This window comes from Otolemur garnettii, unplaced genomic scaffold (genome assembly GCF_000181295.1).
Source record: "Otolemur garnettii isolate 467f Iridium unplaced genomic scaffold, OtoGar3 scaffold00007, whole genome shotgun sequence".
Taxonomy (NCBI): Eukaryota; Metazoa; Chordata; class Mammalia; order Primates; family Galagidae; genus Otolemur; species Otolemur garnettii.
In genome coordinates, this window is record NW_003852402.1 from 23,543 (window position 1) to 42,230 (window position 18,688).

General features: G+C 43.1%; 1 protein-coding gene across 2 annotated transcripts in view; it reads left to right on the forward strand.

Moving 5' to 3' along the window:
• The window catches only part of RABL2B (RAB, member of RAS oncogene family like 2B), a 19,606-nt gene extending 1,250 nt beyond the window's left edge, over positions 1-18,356 (forward strand). The window contains exons 2-9 of one of the 2 annotated variants that reach the window (XM_023509443.1): positions 585-746; positions 9,815-9,844; positions 11,020-11,099; positions 11,894-11,973; positions 16,256-16,367; positions 16,709-16,806; positions 17,132-17,215; positions 17,325-18,356. In XM_023509443.1, coding sequence (XP_023365211.1) covers positions 640-746; positions 9,815-9,844; positions 11,020-11,099; positions 11,894-11,973; positions 16,256-16,367; positions 16,709-16,806; positions 17,132-17,215; positions 17,325-17,483 — 750 coding nt within the window. In that variant the 5' untranslated portion in view covers positions 585-639 and the 3' untranslated portion in view covers positions 17,484-18,356. The remainder of the gene's footprint in view (positions 1-584; positions 747-9,814; positions 9,845-11,019; positions 11,100-11,893; positions 11,974-16,255; positions 16,368-16,708; positions 16,807-17,131; positions 17,216-17,324) is intronic. The other variant, XM_003783070.3, reaches the window with a different exon arrangement.
• Positions 18,357-18,688: the final 332 nt, after the last annotated feature.

Here is an 18,688-nt window from a genome sequence, read left to right on the forward strand (position 1 = left end):
AAAAAAAAAAAGAAAGAAAGAAAGAAAACTAGAAAAGATTAAAATACCCCTGGAGAAGAGAGTTTGGGGAATAGTCATAATGAGGGAGGGAGAGGCAGGTGCCAGTTGCAATAGGATGGAAAATGAAGGGGAGGTGAGAGACATGAGGACAGAGGATCAGGAATGTGGATTAGGCATCTTTGTCTGTGTGGTCTGTATCATTCAGTGCTGAGAGCTGAGAATATTGGCAGACGTATAAACCATGTAACATGGGCACGTTTTTTTGGTCCCTGCTTCACAAGTGAGAAGACTTTTATATGTTGAACTTGTAAAGTTTCAACATGGCTTTAGAATACTGTCTCTTCAGGTGGGAATAGGAGGTATGGCCTTGAGCATACCTGCAGCACAGAGATTACATAAGATAAATCACCCTGAGAGGATCTCATGTGTACAGGTTACAACCCCAAGATGAATGGAGAAGGATGTGTGTCCTTGGGCCCCTTTTTTTATTGGTTCCTTGTCTTTCCTGTCCAGGAACAGGAAGAAATAGATTTGATTGAGGGAACTTCCCATCTCTAACAGCAGCCTCTTATTTCTCTTCCCAGATAGTGACAAGACCCCATTCTCCTGGGCTGGACTCCTTTCTACAGCTAGGAGTCAATGGCAGGAGACAGAATCAAGCCCTGTGAGCTGGACCAAGAGAAATATGATGCTGATGACAATGTGAAGATCATCTGCCTGGGGGACAGTGCAGTGGGCAAGTCCAAGTATGTTGTGAGGTTAGGGAAGAAAGACCAGGCCAAGAGTGGGTCTGGGTCATTAGAAAAAGTCCTCCAGAGGCATAGAGGAGCATAGCTAATGTAGGATGGTAAGAGAGTAGTCTTGGCTGGAGCCCTGGTGTGCGTGAGGAAGTGAGGAGAATCACATGAGCAGTTGTATATGTTAGCGGAAGGGGACAGTCATAGGACTGAGGAATTAGAGCATTTCCCTAAGTCATGACAGCAGTGAAGCAGGTGAGGATACTGTATGTGGTCTGTTGACTGAAGGATTGCAAGGACAAGGGAGTGGGAATGAAGAGAGGAAATTGACCACACAACCAAATGACAGATTGAATATAGGTGGTAAAGATGCTTTCTGGAGGGCTTCACTGAAGTTGAGAAGAGTGGATAGAAATTATGATTAACTATAGTCATTGTGAAGACTGGCTTATTCAGTGCCTCTCCATCTAGACCAGCTGTTCTCAACCTTGGGTCATGACCCACAGGAACTGTATTAAAGGGTCATGGCATTAGGAAGGTTGAGAACCACTGACCTAGAGAATTGATCCTCTACAGTGCTTATTTCCGTGAGACATTCTATTTTCACTGTCTAAGGCTGGTGAAGGCACATTGTCCATTTCTGCCCTTAAAAGATGAGGGTAGAGTTGCCCATCCCAAGTGCTCTAAGCCCACCTTGTATTCTACTTTGATTATTATTAACATATCCTTGCACTTGGGTGGCTATGAATAATTCTCTAGGAGCTTGGCTGGTTTTGAGGCTATCGTCATGAATTCATATTCTCCCTCTTTCCCTTCCCTACCCCACACCCAGACACTGCAGCTCTGGTTTAGTATTTTGCAGTTGCTTTGACTGTCCTCAATAACATACATATACAATAAAAATGAGGGTAGGTGTTGTAGTTTGGGAAGGCTGCCCAATAAATAACAGCCCCTTTACCTCCACCCAAGTTTTGAACCAACAAAGAGAAAATAAGAAAGGCAGACAGGTGGAAAATAGATTGTCAGCTTAATGGTTGGTGGAGCTTTTGGAGGATATAGCCAGGTGTGAGAAACCAGATGGTCTGCCTACTTAGTGATATGCAGCCCCCAAGTTCAATGCTGGTTTGTTTGTTGGCATGCAGTTGTTCATAGAGTTCTCTTAAAACCCTTTTAATTTTTGTGAAATTGGTATTCATGCCCCAGATTTATTTCTGATTTTGGTTTTTTGGTGGGATTTTTTTCTTTTTTTTTTTTTTTTTAGATAGATTCTCACTTAGTCACCCTCAGTAGAGTGCTGTGGTATAGAGTGCTATGGCATCATAGCTTACAGCAACCTCAAACTCTTGGGCTTAGGTGATCCTCTGCCTCAACCTCCCGAGTAGCTGGGACTATAGGCACCTACCGGAATGCCTGACTATTTTTAATAGAGATGGGGTCTCACTCTTGCTCAGGCTGGTCTCAAACTCCTAAGCTCAAGTAATCAAACCTGCCTCAGCCTCCCTGAGTGGTATTACAGGTGTGAGCCACTGCGCCTAGCCCTGGTTTTGTTAATTTGCATCTTCCCTCTCTTTTTCTAAAGGTTTGTTAATTTTTTTGATCTCAAAGAACCAACTTTTGTTTCATTGATTTATTTTTCTCTTCTCTATTTTATCTCTAATCTTTACTATTTTGTTCCTATTGGTAGCTTTGGTTTTAATTTCCTATTCTTTGTCAAGTACCTTAGGGCAGGCGATTATGTTACTGATTTGATTTTTCTTTTTCATTTTTAATGTATTCATTTACAGATATACGTTACATTTTTTTCTCTTAGAACTTCTTTCACTTTATCTTACAAGTTTTGGTATGTGCTGTTTTCATTTTCATTCATCTCAGGTGTTTTCTAGTTTCCCTTTTTTTTTTTTTTTTTTTTTTTTTTTTGAGACAGAGCCTCAAGCTGTCCCCCTGGGTATAGTTACGTGTTATTACAGCTCACAGCAACCTCCAACTCCTGGGCTCAAACGAGTCTCCTGCCTCAGCCTCCCAAGTAGCTGGGACCACAGGCCCGGCTATTTTTTGGTTGCAGCCGTCATTGTTGTTTTAGCAGGCCCGGGCTGGATTTGAACCCGCCACCTTAGGTGTATGTGGCTGCTGCCTTAGCCACTTGAGCCACAGGCACCGAGCCTCTAGTTTCCCTTTTAATTTCTTCTTGACTCCTTGGTTTTTAAAAAGTGTATTGTTAAATTTTCACATATTCGTGAATTTTCCAGTTTTCTTCTGTTACTGATTTCCAGTTTCATTCCATTGTCATTGGCAAAGATACTTTGTATGATCTTAATCTTTTAACTTTATTTATTTTTTTTTTGCAGTTTTTGGCCAGGGCTGGGTTTGAACCCACCACCGCTGGCATATGGGGCCAGCGCACTATCCCTTTGAGCCACAGGCGCCACCCATCTTTTAACTTTATTAAGACTTATGGTCTGTCCTAGAAATAGTCTCTCTTCACTTGAGAAGAATGTGTATTATGCTGTTAGTGTGTGAAGTGCTATGTATATTGGTTAGACCTGATTGGTTTCAGTCCTCTGTTTCCTGTTTGATCTTCTGTCTGGATGTCCTGTTATTAAAACTCAGGTGTTCTACAGTGCATTTTACAAGGGTACATGTTAAATTTATTAAGTGTAGAATATAAATGTCTTGACATATAAATGTCTTGACACAATAACTAATAAAATGCGTTGAAGGCTATGTTAACCAGTTTGATGAAAATATTTCAAATGGTATATAAAACCACCCCATTGTGCCCCATGATTACATTAATGTACACAGCTATGATTTAATAAAAAAAAAAACTGAGGTATTAACTTTCCTAAATATGGAAGTGTTTATTTCATCTTTCAATTGTGTTAGTGTTTACACAGTATGTATTTTGTGGCTCTGTTGTTCTGGTGCATACAACCTTCATATAATACAACATTTTATCTTCTTGTTGAAGTAAACCTTTTGTCAGTTTATACCCATTTATTTAAATCATCTTTGGTTTTTTGCACTTTTCAGCGTATAAGTCTTGTAAATGTTTTAGATTTACATATAGATACTTTTTAGTGATTCTGTATGCTATTGTGTTTTTCATTTCACTATTAATATGTTCATTGCTAGTATATGGAAATATAATTCATTTTTATATGTTGATCTTGTATCCCATGACCATGCTGAACTTACTTCTAGTTGTAGGAGTCTTTTTTGTAGATTCCTAGAGATTTTCTGTGTAGACCTTCCTGGCATCTGCAAATAAGGACAGTTGTATTTCTTCTTTTCTGATTTGTATGCCTTTTATATCCTCCCCCACTCCCATGGCACTGGCTATAACTTCTAGTACTATGTTAAATAAGAGTGGTAAGAACAGACATCTTTGTGTTGTTCGTAATCTTAGGAGCAGCACATTCCATCTTTTCACCATTGAGTATGATGTTAGCTATAGGCGTTTGTAAAGCATTTTTATCAAATTATAGAAGTTCCCCTTTATTGCTGGTTTTTTCAAAGCTTTTATCGTGAGTGGGTGTTGATTTTGTTCAGATATCTTTTCTGCATCAATTAATATTATCATATGATTTTTCTTCTTTGGCCTATTAATATGGCATTTTACGTTGGTTCTCAAAGATTGAACCAGCCTTGCATTACTGAAATAAAGAATATTTGGTCTTTAACACTTAAGTTATGGTGTATAACTTTTTTTTTTGCTGGATTCTGTTTGCTAATACTTTGTTAATGATTTATGCTTCTGTGTTCATCAGGGATATTGATATAGACTTTCTTTTTTTATTTTGTATTATCTTTGGCTTTACTGTCAGGGTTAACTGGTATAATAAGATGAAATGGGAAATATTCTCTCCTTCCAGTTTTCTAGAAGTGATTGTGTAAAATTGATGTTAATTCATTAAATGTCTGGTAAAACTTTCCCTAGAAAACATTTGGGTCTGGAGAGTTTTGAGGGAGGGGATAGGATTCTTTTAATTATGAAATAAATTTCCTTAGTAGTTATAGACCTGATCAGATGGTCTTTTTCATATCAAGTGAGTTTTTGTAGTTTGCCTTTTTATGGAATTGGCCCATTTTGTCAAAGTTGTCAGTAGAGTTGTGTGTAGACTTGTTTGTGGAAGGCTTTAAGAACTATGTGTGTTAGATAAGCTGTATTCATGTGTGAGTTACAGTGCTTTTGGCTAGGAGGTCAATGATAATGAAACCCCAATATGAGGGGTCTTCATAAATTTCATGGAAAATGCATATTATGAAAAAGTAATGTATAGATCTGAAAATTTTTTGTCATAAAAAAAAAACTCATACTACTTATAACATGCTTGAGCAGATCTAATTTGAGGCACTAAGAAGGATAAGATAAGACATCAGTTTGGAAAAAAATCCTATCAGAACAACATGAATTCTCCTAAAATAGCTTGAGTGGAAGAATGCTGGAATCACTGAAACACTGATGCTTTATGAACAGTTTGTGGAAACAATGCACCAATTAATCATTTACAGTTACTTAAAGGATAAGATGATGTTGAAGATGAAGCCCACAATAGCAGACCTTCCACATCACTTTGCAAGAAAAAATTATTCTTTTTTGTGTCCTAATTGAAGAGAACTAACAATTAACAGCAGAAACAATAGCTAACACCATAGACATCTCCGTTGTTCAGCTTACACAGTGCTGCCTGAATATTTAAAGTTAAGCAAATTTTCTACTCGATGGTAACAAAACTGTACAACCACATCAACTGTAGATAAAGGCAGGGCTTTCAATGCAAATTTTAAACAAGTGGGATCAAGATCTTGAAGATGGAGCATGGCTTTACCAGTATAATCGTAAAGACAAAACACAGTCAAAGCAATGGCTACCAAGAGTTGGAAGTGGTCCACCCAAAGCAAAAGTGGACCAGTCAAGAGCAAACGTCAAGGCAACAGTTTGAGGAGTTTTGTTTGTTTTGTTTTGTTTTTGACACTTACTGCATTTTGCTTATTCACTTTCTGGAGAGCCAAATAATATCATCTGCTTATGAGAGTGTTTTTTGTGTTGTTTGGGAGTTTTTTGTTTTTTAAGACAGAGTCTCACTTTGTTGTCATCAGTAGAGTGCTGTAGAATCATAGCTCAAACTCTTGGGCTCAAGCAGTCCTCTTTCCTGAGCCTCCTAAGTAGCTGAGACTACAGGTGCCTGTCACAACATCCAGCTATTTTTTTAGAGATGGGGTTTCACTCTTGCTCGGGCTGGTCTCAAACTCCTGAGCTCCAGCCATCCGTCCACCTGCCTCAACCTCCCAGAGAGCTAGGATTACAAGGGTGAGCCACCACACCCAGCAGCTTATAAGAATGTTATGAGAGGGCGGCGCCTGTGGCTCAAAGGAGTAGGGCGCTGGCCCCATATACCGGAGGTGGCGGGTTCAAACCCAGCCCCAGCCAAAAACTGCAAAAAAGAGAGAGAGAGAATGTTATGAGAAGGTTAGCCAAAGCTTCAGCAGAAAAACATACCAAGAATGCTTTGCCAGGGAGGCCTTCTCTACCACAACAATGCTGTTGCTCATTCCTTTCATCAAATAAGGGCAATTTTGCAAGCATTTCAATGGGAAATCATTAAGCATCCACGTTATAGGCTTTCTGACTTCTTTTTTTTTTTTTTTTTGAGACAGAGCCTCAAGCTGTTGTCCTGGGTAGAGTTCCGTGGCATCACAGCTCACAGCAACCTCCAACTCCTGGGCTTGAGTGAGTCTCTTGCCTCAGCCTTCCAAGTAGCTGGGAGTACAGGCACCTGCCACAACACCCAGATATTTTTTGGTTGCAATAAAGAAGCTCGCCATTTTGCCTGAGTGACGAAATGGTCACCTTTACTTAAAACACACACACACACACACACACACATATTATAATGCACATATTTTTTGGTTGCAGCCGTCATTGTTGTTTGCCAGGCCTGGGCTGGACTCAAACTTGCCAGCTCTGGTGTATGTGGCTGGTGCCTCAGCCACTTGAGCCAGAGGTGCCTAGGCAAGCTTTCTGACTTCTTTTCCTTTTCTAATCCTAAAATAATCATTGAAGGGCACCCATTTTAATTTAGTTAATAATATATAAAAGTCTACATGGACTGAATTCCAAGGACTCTCAGTTCTTTAGGGAAGGAGTAAATGTATCATTGCTTACAAAAGTGTCTTGATCTTGATGGAGACAATGTTATTCAGAAATAAAGTGATTTTTTTGTTTAGTTTTCATCTTTTAATTCCGTTTTTCCATGAACTTTTTAAACCGTGCTATATATTAAAGAAGGTGTTTAAACAGAAATATACATAAAACGAAGTTATATATTGCTTGACTGATGAAAATGCAACCAGAGGCTCACAGGAATCTAACCTCTTATTTCCCATAGGAACATCAGTTCAGTATTGACTATCAATGTGTTTGTGATGACCTTGTGAACTATTGTAAATAATGAGAATCATCTGTAATTATTGATTTACTAGTGCTTAAGTCTGCCCATTTGGTTTGTATTTTCCATTTTAAGAGTTCTTTTTCTGCTTTCCTATGGGTTAAACACTTTTAAAATTCTATTTTAATTTGTCTATAGTGCTATTGAATCTATCTCTTCGTATATTTATTATAAAGTTCAATGATTCTTTCCTTTGTCCACCATCCTACCCTGAGCCCATCAAATAAATTTTTCATTTTTGTTATTGTATTTTCCAAATGTTTTAAAAATTCTATTGGTTTCTTCTTTATATCTTCTTTGCTGAAAAATAATCTCTTTGCTGAAAATGTATTTCTTTTCTTAGAATATCTGTATTTTCATTTGTTTCAAGCACATCCATACTTTTCTCATTGCAGCGTTTTTATGACTATAAAGAGCTTTGTTAGATAGCTGTAACATTTCTATCATCTCTGTGTCACTCTGTTGATTTTCTTTATTCACTCAGTTTGAGATCTTCCTGGTTCTTGGTATGATGAACAATTTTCTTTCTTTTTTTTTTTTTTTTGCGACAAAGTCTTCTTTTGCTCAGGCTAGAGCACTATAGCATCAGCCTAGTTCACAGCAACCTCAGACTCCTGGGTTCAAGCGCTCCTCCTGCCTCAGCCTCCCAAGTACCTGGGACAACAGGCACCTTCCACAACACTGGTTAAGTCTTTTATTTTTAGTAGAGACAGGGATCTCTCTCTTGCTTAGGCTGGTTTCAAACTCCTGAGCTAAAGTCATCCACCCACCTTGGCCTCCTAAAGTGCTGGGATTACAGGCAAGAGCTCCCATACCTAGCCTAATGAATAATTTTCTATTGAAACTTGGAGTATCAGGTTTTGAGCCTCTGAGTCTTACTCAAATCTTCTATTTATCTGCCTTTTTTTGTTGTTGTTGTTCTTTGTTTGTTTTTGTAGAGATGAGATATTGCTGTTGTTCAGGCTCTTCTCAAACTCCTAGCCTCAAACTTTCCTCCTGCCTCAGCCTCCCAAAGTTTTACGATTACAGGCGTGAGCTGCTGTGCCCTGCCATGTTTACCTGGCTTCTTGTGGCACTACTTCAACAGGGGCAACACGCACCCATACCTCCCTCTTCATTACTACCAGTGGGGCCAGGGGTGGTGGCTCACACCTGTAATCCTAGCACTCTGGGAGGCCGAAGCGGGTGGAAAGCTTTAGCTCACTGGTTCGTGACCAGCCTGAGCAAAAAATGAGACCCTATATCTACTAAAAGTAGAAAAACTGAGGCAAGAGGATCGCTTGAGCACAAGAGTTGGAGGTTGCTGTTAGCTGTGACACCAGCGTACTCTACCCAGTGTAACAGCTTGAGACTCTGTATCAAAAAATAAAAAGCACATTACTACCAGTGGTGTAGTCTAGGCTCCATTGACACTGGGTGGAGGCCTTGTTACTGTCTGACAGAGATGAGAGTTCTGGCACTGGCTGACCTTCTGTGACACTAATCCAGCTTGGGAGTGTTGCTAGGATGCCTTACCCTCCGTAGGTGGGGCCACGAATTTTCCATGGTGTTGGGATTGTGGTTGAGGTCTAAATGTGTTTTGTCTCTTAGCACTTATCTTTATGTGTTCCTTTTGTTGGATGGAACTCAAGGGATCCTCCCACCTCCATCTCCCATGAGCCACTGTGACTAGCCTATGTGCAGAGTTTTTAGTCGTCCTTAGAAGGGGAGTAGGAAAAGTACATCTACTCCATTTTCCCATAAGCAGAAATTATATGGAACTTTTATATTTTTTAATCTTAAATATTTAAGTATTCTTAATGATGTCCTTTCTAATCTATAAGGTGTTTATAAGTGGCTTTATATGTTTGATTATCTGTTAATTTTATAACAGGGTTGTTAAAATTTAGTGTGTATTTTCAGTTTATTTAATTGCATTATGGTACAGGATATGATCTTGATGATATCTTTTGAGAGGAGGGTATTTTTTTTTTTTGAGATTTAGTATATGGTCTGTTGGTGGACAGTGGTTATGAAAGCCAGAAGAAGATATGTACTGTCTCATTGGATACAGGGATATGTACTGTATCTGGCTTATTAACTCTGTTCACATTTATCTATTCAAATACTAAGCATGACTGTACCTTCGGCTCTGTTCTATTCACTGGGGAAGCCGCAGTAAACTACAAATTCATGTACATTCCATTTAAGTTGAGAGACAGTAAATAAGATACTTAATATTTCAATTGGTGTTACATGCAGTGCAGGTTGCCAAGGATGATCTCACTGCTTGGGTGATATTTGAGCAAAGCCCTGAAGAATCTGCAGGATTTGGGGAAATGGCTTTTGGGTAGAGGGCAGAGCCTTCCTCGCCCCAGTTTACCTGTGCATGACATGGGAGACTGTGTGTGCAGCACTGTGCCACAGTGGATGTCATGGACCTGAGAGCTGTGCGGGGCTGGTCTGTCACTTGTATGATATGAGTTACTGTGTAAAGGTGATTCTCACCTTCCGGGCCTGACCTGGAAATGGGTTATGGAATGACTGGGGGAGAGGGGTGGCTTCCACATTGTCATCTTGGGGGTAGTAGACTAGGGGCAAGGGGGAGATGGGGATGCCACCTGACCACTGTGCATGTTCTCCTTACAGACTCATGGAGAGATTTCTCATGGACGGATTGTATCCTTCAAGGTTTGACACGCCCCTTGTTCTTGGGGTCTTCCCACACTCTCGTGTCTCCACCCCACTGCCCATCCCTTTGCACCAGCAGCCCAGGCAGGGATGGGTAAGTAAATATACAGGTTTCATTCATATTGGTTTCTTGGTGATCAATGTGCATAATATTGCACAATCAGTGCAGTACATTTTGGAGCTTACATTTGGATTCGTCTTATAGTAGAAAGGCAGTAGAATGGCTTACAGCACATGGAATGCATCAAACTCTGCCTCCTCCTCCTCAGTAGCTTCTGATCTTGGAAAAGTCACTTAGCCTCCCTTGGGCCACCTAATACTTAACAAATCTCTGATGTAAATGACCTTTATAACATATAAGATGCCAGCCCCTTCTTCCTCCCATGAATTGTTACATTGTGCAGGTTTGGAGCAAGATCCTCCCTGCATCTGGAAGGTTTTTTAAAGGCTTCCCAGTGGTTCCACTGAGAAATGCAGGTAAGAAGAACCCCTGGAACCTATTTCTCCCCACACTGGGGCCAGCAACCCAGTGCTAATTGCTGCAACCCAGTGCTAAAAGTGCCCTGGGATCTGAGTATATCTTGCTCTACCCTATACCAAGCAGTCCCAGCACACCGGTATCATCTCAGCCTTGCTAATTAAGCTGTCTGGCATCTTGGAGCTTCAGCAGACATCATTGCCCAGGCTTTTTGTTAGGGTTTCACACACAGGCTACCTACAATTTATAATCAACTTATCTTTTGTCTAACTTACAGGATTATACCCCCACACACACACCAAATGGTCATGTTGCTACCTAGGGTTATAGTTTCCTTCTAGCCTAGAAGAGCTCCATCCATGAAAGAGGTAGAGTATTCATAGTTGCATTTTCTACCTCCATGATGCCATTTATGACAGCTCCTTTCTAAAATTCTATGTTTTACCTCGGACTTAGGTGGCCTGGACTCACTCCCAGTTCCTCCCACCCCTCACCCTTCCATGGAGTCTTTGCCAGTGATATTTGAAGCTGATCCTTTGTTTGCAACATACCTTTGATTTAAAATCTAAATAGCTACAAAAAGGAAAGAAATGAGACAATCCATTTTATCACACCAAACACTCCTGCTCCCTGCTTTTTCTTTACCTCCCCTTTTATTGATTTTTGCTCCTTAACCTGAATGCAGCCAGCCACAGCAGTTGTCCACGTATGCCCTGACCCTGTACAAGCACACGGCCACAGTAGATGGCAAGACCATTCTTGTGGGTGAGCATCATGGGGCCAAGCTATGTGAACCCTCAAGGGTGAGGAAATGAGATGGGAAAAGGTCCATGGGAGAGGTCTGGGAGGAGGATCAAGGGGTTATAGGGAAAATGCCAAAAGTCAGAAACCAGAAGGCCAGGGAGGGAGGAAGGAGGCTTACAGGGGACAAGGTCTCCCCCTGACCTAGCATCCACACCAGGACCAGTGTGCAGGACACAGTTCAGAAAAGCAGGAGTCAGGGCTGTGCCCACCAGAGAGAAGAGGAACAGAGAGCCTTTGACACGGCAGTAGCTTTCCTAGTTTCAGGGGTTCTCCTTCAGCCAGTGTAAAAGATATAACAAATGTGGTCAAAATGTTATCTCTCACATAGGGTTTTGACCTTTTCCTTGGCCAGGCCACTTAGCCTGCCTGCCTGTGTCTACCAACTGCAATCAGCAGATATAGGAAGTCAGCCAGTTTTGACCTCAGGGACCTGCCTCTTATGTGTGAGAATGAGGGGGAATCCACCTCTCCTCCTGAGGCTTCCTCCTGGCCCCTGGCCCATGTCCTTCCATGCACACAGGTGCACACACACCTCTCACAGCACACCCAGGTATACTGTGTCTTGAGGACACACATAGAGCTGTGTGGTCTTCATTCCTCCCTGTGTACTATACATGCACTCAACACGCATATGCTGTGGTTTGTACCACTCGTGTATTGTATTTCTGCACAGTGACCTGCACAGAAACGCTCAGGGCATGTGGGTCTCTCTCTCCAGCTCCCATCAGGCAATCAGAGCTGTATTCTCATTGCAGACTTTTGGGACACGGCAGGCCAGGAGCGGTTCCAGAGCATGCATGCCTCCTACTACCACAAGGCCCATGCCTGCATCATGGTACGAGACCAGGGCGGTGGACAAAGGCATCGGGCAAGTCTGACCTGTGGGGTGAGGGGTCTGGCAGCCCTGAGTCCTCCTAACCACATTTGGGTACTAAGGGGAAGGAGGTCAGGGCCTCCGAGGCATCCTTAAACCACACATGCTCTGCAAAGCTGCTAAGTGAGAACGGAGCAAGTGAGCTCTCTTCTGGTGGCAATTGGTGAAGAAAAGGTGAAGAGCTGCCATATTAGGGAGATCAGCACTCAGGGCTTCAATATCAGGTATAGCATCCAGGAGGAAAATGTGGCTGAAACAGGGACATAATCCCTCCCTGAGGGAGCCACCCTCTCAGATAAGCTCTCAGGCCTCCCTCACCTGATGCCTGTGGCTTTTCTCCAGAGGCAGGTGCTAGGGCTGCATGTTCCCACCCCCTCATTTGCTTTATGGGACATAGTCCTCAAGGTTTCACCCCAGTAGCCAGGTTGTAATGAGTGCCACAAGAGTACCTGAAACATAGCTGTGGGAAAGGCGAGAAAGGAGTCCTTCAGAAGTTCCTTCCCATGAATTCCCTGGCTTGGTTTTCAGGCCACCACTTTTAGATGCTGAAAGGAGCATGTTTTCTTTTTTTTTAGTTTTTTGGGGAATTTGGTCCCTTTATAAACTTTTCATGAGTCTCAGCCATCTATAACATATCAAGTAATAGCCTGGTTTTCTGAATTAGTGAACCCTAGGAGTTGTCACCAAGTGAAAACCCTAGTCATTCACACTTCTTAGAACATCATTTAAGGTCTTGCTTTAACACAAAACCCAAAATTTGGTGACACAAAACAACCATTTTCTAATAAATCAGGAATCTATAATGTCTTGAGTTCTCAGTTGAGAAGACCTAAGGCTGGTCCCAGGCTGGAACCCACTGAGGCATCTCCACACGCAGCAGCCAGGCTGGTGGTAGTTCTGCACACGTGTCTTTCTGCACGTCTTGTCCGTGTGAGCTGACTGGGGCTTGCTGTTGGGGTGATAGCAGATCCTAACAGAGCCCCCAAGAAAACAGGTAGTTGTGTTTCCTTTCATGACTGAGCCATGTAGGTTACATGGTCTCACTCTGGCCTTAGTCACAGGAGGGAGAAGCAGATAGCACTTCTCTGCAAGGGAGCCAGTTGCATGACAAGAGCATATGGGGTGAATGACTGTACTGAGTCTGCTGTACACTCCACAGTATGTAGATGCCACCAGCCTTTCCAGCCTTATGTCCCACTCAGTGCTCATCTGCAGTGTGCTGGGGCTCAGCGTGGTGCTGAGAGGGATGCACAGCTGAACAGAGGGCCACTGCTGTTCTAAGGAGCAACAGCACCAGCATGTGGAAGGAGCTAGTCTGTCCTGCTCACTGCTGCCTGCTCGCTGCACCCCCTTCATGCCCTTCCCTCAGCCCCTGCCAAGTTCACAAGCTTCACTTGAAACTCTGCTCATTTCTCAGCCCTGCTTATTGCTTCTCTGCGCAGCCTCCTCTAGTAATTGTCATTAAAATTACTCTCTCCTGTGTGTGCCCACCATACTCTGACCACTTGTAGCACATGAATTCTGTGTGTGATGTGTGTAAGCAAGGTGCCGTGGGGGGAAAGACACAAGTATGGCCCCCAGGAGCTCACCAGTGGCTAAGCACAAGCCCAGACACCATTGGTGAAAGCATTGAAGTTTCTTCCCGCCTAACCCTTTGCAGATGGTAATAGAAGGAGCTCATCACCTGATTCCTGCCACTGCCCCCCTTAAGCAAAAATCCCTTGAAAATTTCTTTCTTTTTTTTTTTAGTTTCATGAGGTCACTCTCGGTAGAGTACTGTGGCATCATAGCTCACAGCAAGCTCGAACTCCTGGGCTTACACGATTCTCTTGCCTCAGCCTCCCAAGTAGCTGGGACTACAGGTGCCCAGCACAACGCCTGGCTATTTTTTTGCTGCAGTTGTTTAGCTGGCCCAGGCCGGGTTCAAACCGGCCACCCTCAGTGTATGTGACTGACTCCATAACCACTGTGCTACGAGCGCTGAGCCCCCTTTGAAAATTTCTAAAATTTTACTTTATTTATTTAATTTTATTTATCTTTGTTTCAGAATATTATAGGGGTACAGACATTTTTGTTGCATAATTTGCTTTTGTACAAATTGAGTCAAAGTTAAAAGTGTACCCTTAAGCACCAACTGTACCTGGTAGGTATACTAAATTTTGATGTTAAATGTAGGATACTAAACAAAAGAGGGTGGTGGGGTTAGGCACATGGGGGGAGTGTGGTGCAGAACTCTCAAGAATTGGGTAGGTTGGTTCTATCTAGCCATTTAGTTTCACTCCTGCTCTGGCATGGAGTATTTTGAGCTCACTTTTCTTTTCTTTCAGTGACCATTTCCTGACTCTGGTGCATCTCTGTTGGCTACTCTCAGACCCTCTTCTGAGGGCTAGCAGGTGGAAGGCACTCATATCCTGACTGCTAGGGAGCTGTTGGTTGCAGAGGGAGCCAGGGCTCCACTCCCCTCACCTTGAAACCTTGAGACAGGGGAGCTCCTCTGTAGCCAGCTCCTTTCCCACTCCCAAAAACGTGGAAAGGGTGCCCAAGAAACCAAGCCTTGGCTCGGTGCCTGTGGCTCAAGTGGCTAAGGCGCCAGCCACATACACCTAAGGTGGCGGGTTCAAATCTAGCCTGGGCCCGCCAAAAACAACAATGACAGCTGCAACCAAAAAATAGCCAGGTGTTGTGGCAGGCGCCTGTGGTCCTAGCTACTTGGGAGGCGGAGGCAGGAGACTCGCTTGAGCCCAGGAGTTGGAGGTTGCTGTGAGCTGTGATGCCACAGTACTCTACCCAGGGGGACAGCTTGAGGCTCTGTCTCCAAAAAAAAAGAAACCAAGCCTTGACAAAAGGTGCCTGAGCCACATGCTTTATACAAAGTTTTATTGGGAATTCGAGACAATGTGTTTATTTGTCAAAATTGGGCCTGGAAAGTACCATGAAAGATATTCCAGATAGATTTCTTGCCACCTGCTGAAGTTACAGCTGTGATCCATCACCCACACCCATTGGGGCAAGCCCCCTGGCCCTGAGCACGATGAACCATGCTGCTCACACAAAGGGCTCGATGATTCTGAAGTGACATCAGCCATTCTAGCGATTATGGGGCTATTGTCCAGTGACATCAGCCATTCCAGCAGGTATGGAGCTGTTGTCCACAACCGTGATCCACTATTGCACTAGGGAAGTTTGGGCCTGTGAGTCTGCTCTAGAGTCTGCTTTTGTGATCCCTGTAGCAGCAACTTGAGTTGCCTCAAGAGTCCTGCTCTTAGAACTGGTTTGTGGTGCTAATGCTTCCTGCTAATGTTTTAAAATACATGAAAACATTAAATTATGAAAAGGTAATAAAATTAAAAGCTACAGATAAAAGTTAAAAATAACTTCTAAAACATTTAAAGAATGAACAAAAAGAGTAAGCAAAAGCTTAAAATTAAAAGTCAATATTCTGGGCAAAGTGGCTCATGCCTGTAATCCTAACACTCTAGGAGGCCAGTACAGATGGATTGCTTGAGCTCAGGAGTTAGAGACCAGCTTGAGCAATAACAAGACCCTGTCTCTACTATAAATAGAAAAACCAAAGCAAGAGGATTGCTTGAGCCAAAGAACTTGAGGTTTCTGTGAGCTATGATGCCATGGCACTCTACCAAGGGCAACAAAGTCAGACTCTTATCTAAAAAAAAAAAAAAAAAAGTAGGCTTGGCGCCCATAGCTCAGTGGTTATGGCGCCAGCCACATACAATGGGACTGATGGGTTCCAGCCTGGCCAGGGCCTGCTAAACAACAATGACAACTGCAACAACAACAACAAAAATAGCCGGGCATTGCGGTGGGTGCCTGTAGTCCCAGCTACTTGGGAGGCTGAGGCAAGAGAATCGCTTGAGCCCAAGAGTTTGAGATTGCTGTGGGCTATGACACCACAGCACTCTACTGAGGGCAACACAGTGAGGCTCTATCTCAAAAAAATAAATAAATAAATAGAGGAGGTGAATAAAATTAGGTGACGAGATAAGAAAAAAGTAATGAGATTTTTTAAAAACACTTTTGAATCTGGAGGTTCCAGGGGGCTGCTTTCCTGAGAAGTACAGGCACAGCCTCTGTGATCAGAGGGACTGCAATTCAGAGTGTGTGTCTGGTCTGAGTTCCCATGCCTGTGGCATATGCCCATGTTCACCTGCTTGGGTGTGTGAGTCACCTGAAAGTAGAGTGCAGAGACACTGACATGCCTGCACTGTCTTCCTCACTTTTGCAGGTATTCGACGTACAGAGGAAAGTCACCTACAAGAACCTGAGCACCTGGTACACAGAGCTTCGAGAATTCAGGCCAGAGATCCCATGCATCGTAGTGGCCAACAAAATTGATGGTGGGGCCATCCCTGCACCTGTGTCAGCAACTCATGAAGGACCCACCACTATATATCTCCCCCTCCCCTCCTGAGGCAATCAACCTCCAGTGATTAGTCCTCCTCCCCAAAGATGGGTTACATTACTCCCTTCCTTGTAAAGATACTAACTGAACCAACCTGCCATCTTCCCAGAAGACAAGATTCCCACAGATTTCTATTTAATGAACTTTTTCTGGGACATGTTCCTCAACTGTCCCTGCCTATCCAATTTTCTGGAATGGGGCCTCCAGTGACTCACCCTCCAAACTACTCTGTCTCTCCCTTCATAGACAGGCCAATTTCCTATCTTCTCTCTACAGCAGACATAAAGGTGACCCAAAAAAGCTTCAATTTTGCAAGGAAGTTCTCCCTGCCCCTGTACTTTGTCTCAGCTGCTGATGGTACCAACGTCGTGAAGGTATGGTGGGCTACAGAGGTCACCTAGCAAGGTTCAGGTGCTAGGTGGTTCAGTGACCAGGGAAGCCAAGAAGAGATGAGCTGGCTTGCTAGAAAGAACAGAGACAGTGAGTGAGCATGTGCAGCAGAGAAGGGAGAGGGTGATGGGCCTAGGCTGGATGAAGCCAAAGTCCATCTGTATGAAGTCAAGGTGATGGGAAAAGGTAAATTGAGGGATAAACTTGCTGATTTTCAAGGTGGAGTGTTGTGTGGACTCACAGTGGGGCCCATGATTGCAGACAGATAGAGTCTAGGACCCCTACCCACAATCTCTGCTTTACCCCCAGCTCTTCAATGATGCCATTCGATTAGCTGTGTCTTACAAACAGAACTCCCAGGATTTCATGGACGAGGTTTTGCAGGAGCTTGAGGTAGGTCAGGCGCACGTTTCAGTTGCCATAGAAAAAACGGGACTTCTCTTCAGGGATAATGGACTGAAACCCAATTTAGGAGCTCTTGCCTGCCTTTGCCACCCTAAAGGTACCAGGGCTACAGCTGGGCAAATGCAGAGCCAGGCCTCACTTGCAACCTTGTCCACAGAACTTCAAATTGGAGCAGAAAGAGGAAGATGTGCCAGACCCAAAGCAGAGTGGCGTCATCGAAAGCCCATCACAGCAGGCAGCCTCTCCCCACAGCTGATGAGCAGGGTGGGGCCCTTTCTAAATACCCCAGCACCCTCCATTTCTGAATGGAGACACTCCAGGCCATCCCTTATTTCACCTCTTGTAAACCTGCCTGTCCTATTTTCCTAGCTCAGGCTACATGGATAAGGTCGGCACTAGCGAACTCTCTGGACAGGTGTGAGAGGTCCATACTAGACCTTGAAGCAGAATTAGGGATCAATATCATTAACACCTTCTCTATCCACTACCGCACAGGCCAGACAGTTAAGAGGATCAGGGAAGATCGTTGGGTGTCTCTTTAATAAAAGGAAATTTAGGTTGTTGGGTTTTTTCCTTCCTAAAACTATCCTCTGGGATTTTTCCTTATGTTTCTGCTGAAGCAGTGGCTACCCCTGTTGCCATCACCACACAGTCTGTGGGCCCCACACCCTTTCGCTCCTGATCATCCATCCTTTTTCCTCTTTAGTCTTCCAACTGTCCTTATCTTAAGATGTTCTTGAGCAGACTTTTGAACACCTCCTGTTTCAAGAGCTCTTTTAGGTAAGGCTGAGATTATAGGAACCGGCTTGCCTTTGGCACTAAATAGAAGGTAACAGGTCCAGCCTAGTAAAACATAAGCATTATTGGTAAACATCAGGGGTTAAGACACCCATTGAGATTAAAGAAATTGACTTTAAGGAAATCTTCCTTTAAAACCCCAATTCCAGCATAAGAGGCCGCCTGTGTACCTCCTGCAGGAGGCAGGGGCTACAGGAGTGTCTGCCATCTACACTCCTCTCTAGGACTTGTGCTTGGCTAATATGTTTTTATGATCATCTTGTACATCATTTGCATTGTTTTCATTAATTTATTTTGTTTTTATTGTTTCCTTTTTTACAGTAAAGGTTGAGAGTTACACAAATATTGAGTATATGTGCATGCTTTATAGGTCTGAAGAGTACTCAGTGAAAAAAAGAATTTGCAGATCATTAGCCACGTTAATGAGGCCACAGGGTAACATAGGTTAACTCTTCATTTGCTGTAAGAGAGCATTTCAGTGGAATTTGGCATTTTAAAAAGAATAAGTATTAAATTAGGAGCTCAAGAACAAATGTTTACCCTCTATTTTAGTGATACATGTTCAATGTAAGATATTTCACCTGACTGGGGGTTTCTAGGAATGTATTACCCTGATAAGGTGGGTTAATTATTGTAAATGAGTAATAAATATTTCTCTAAAAT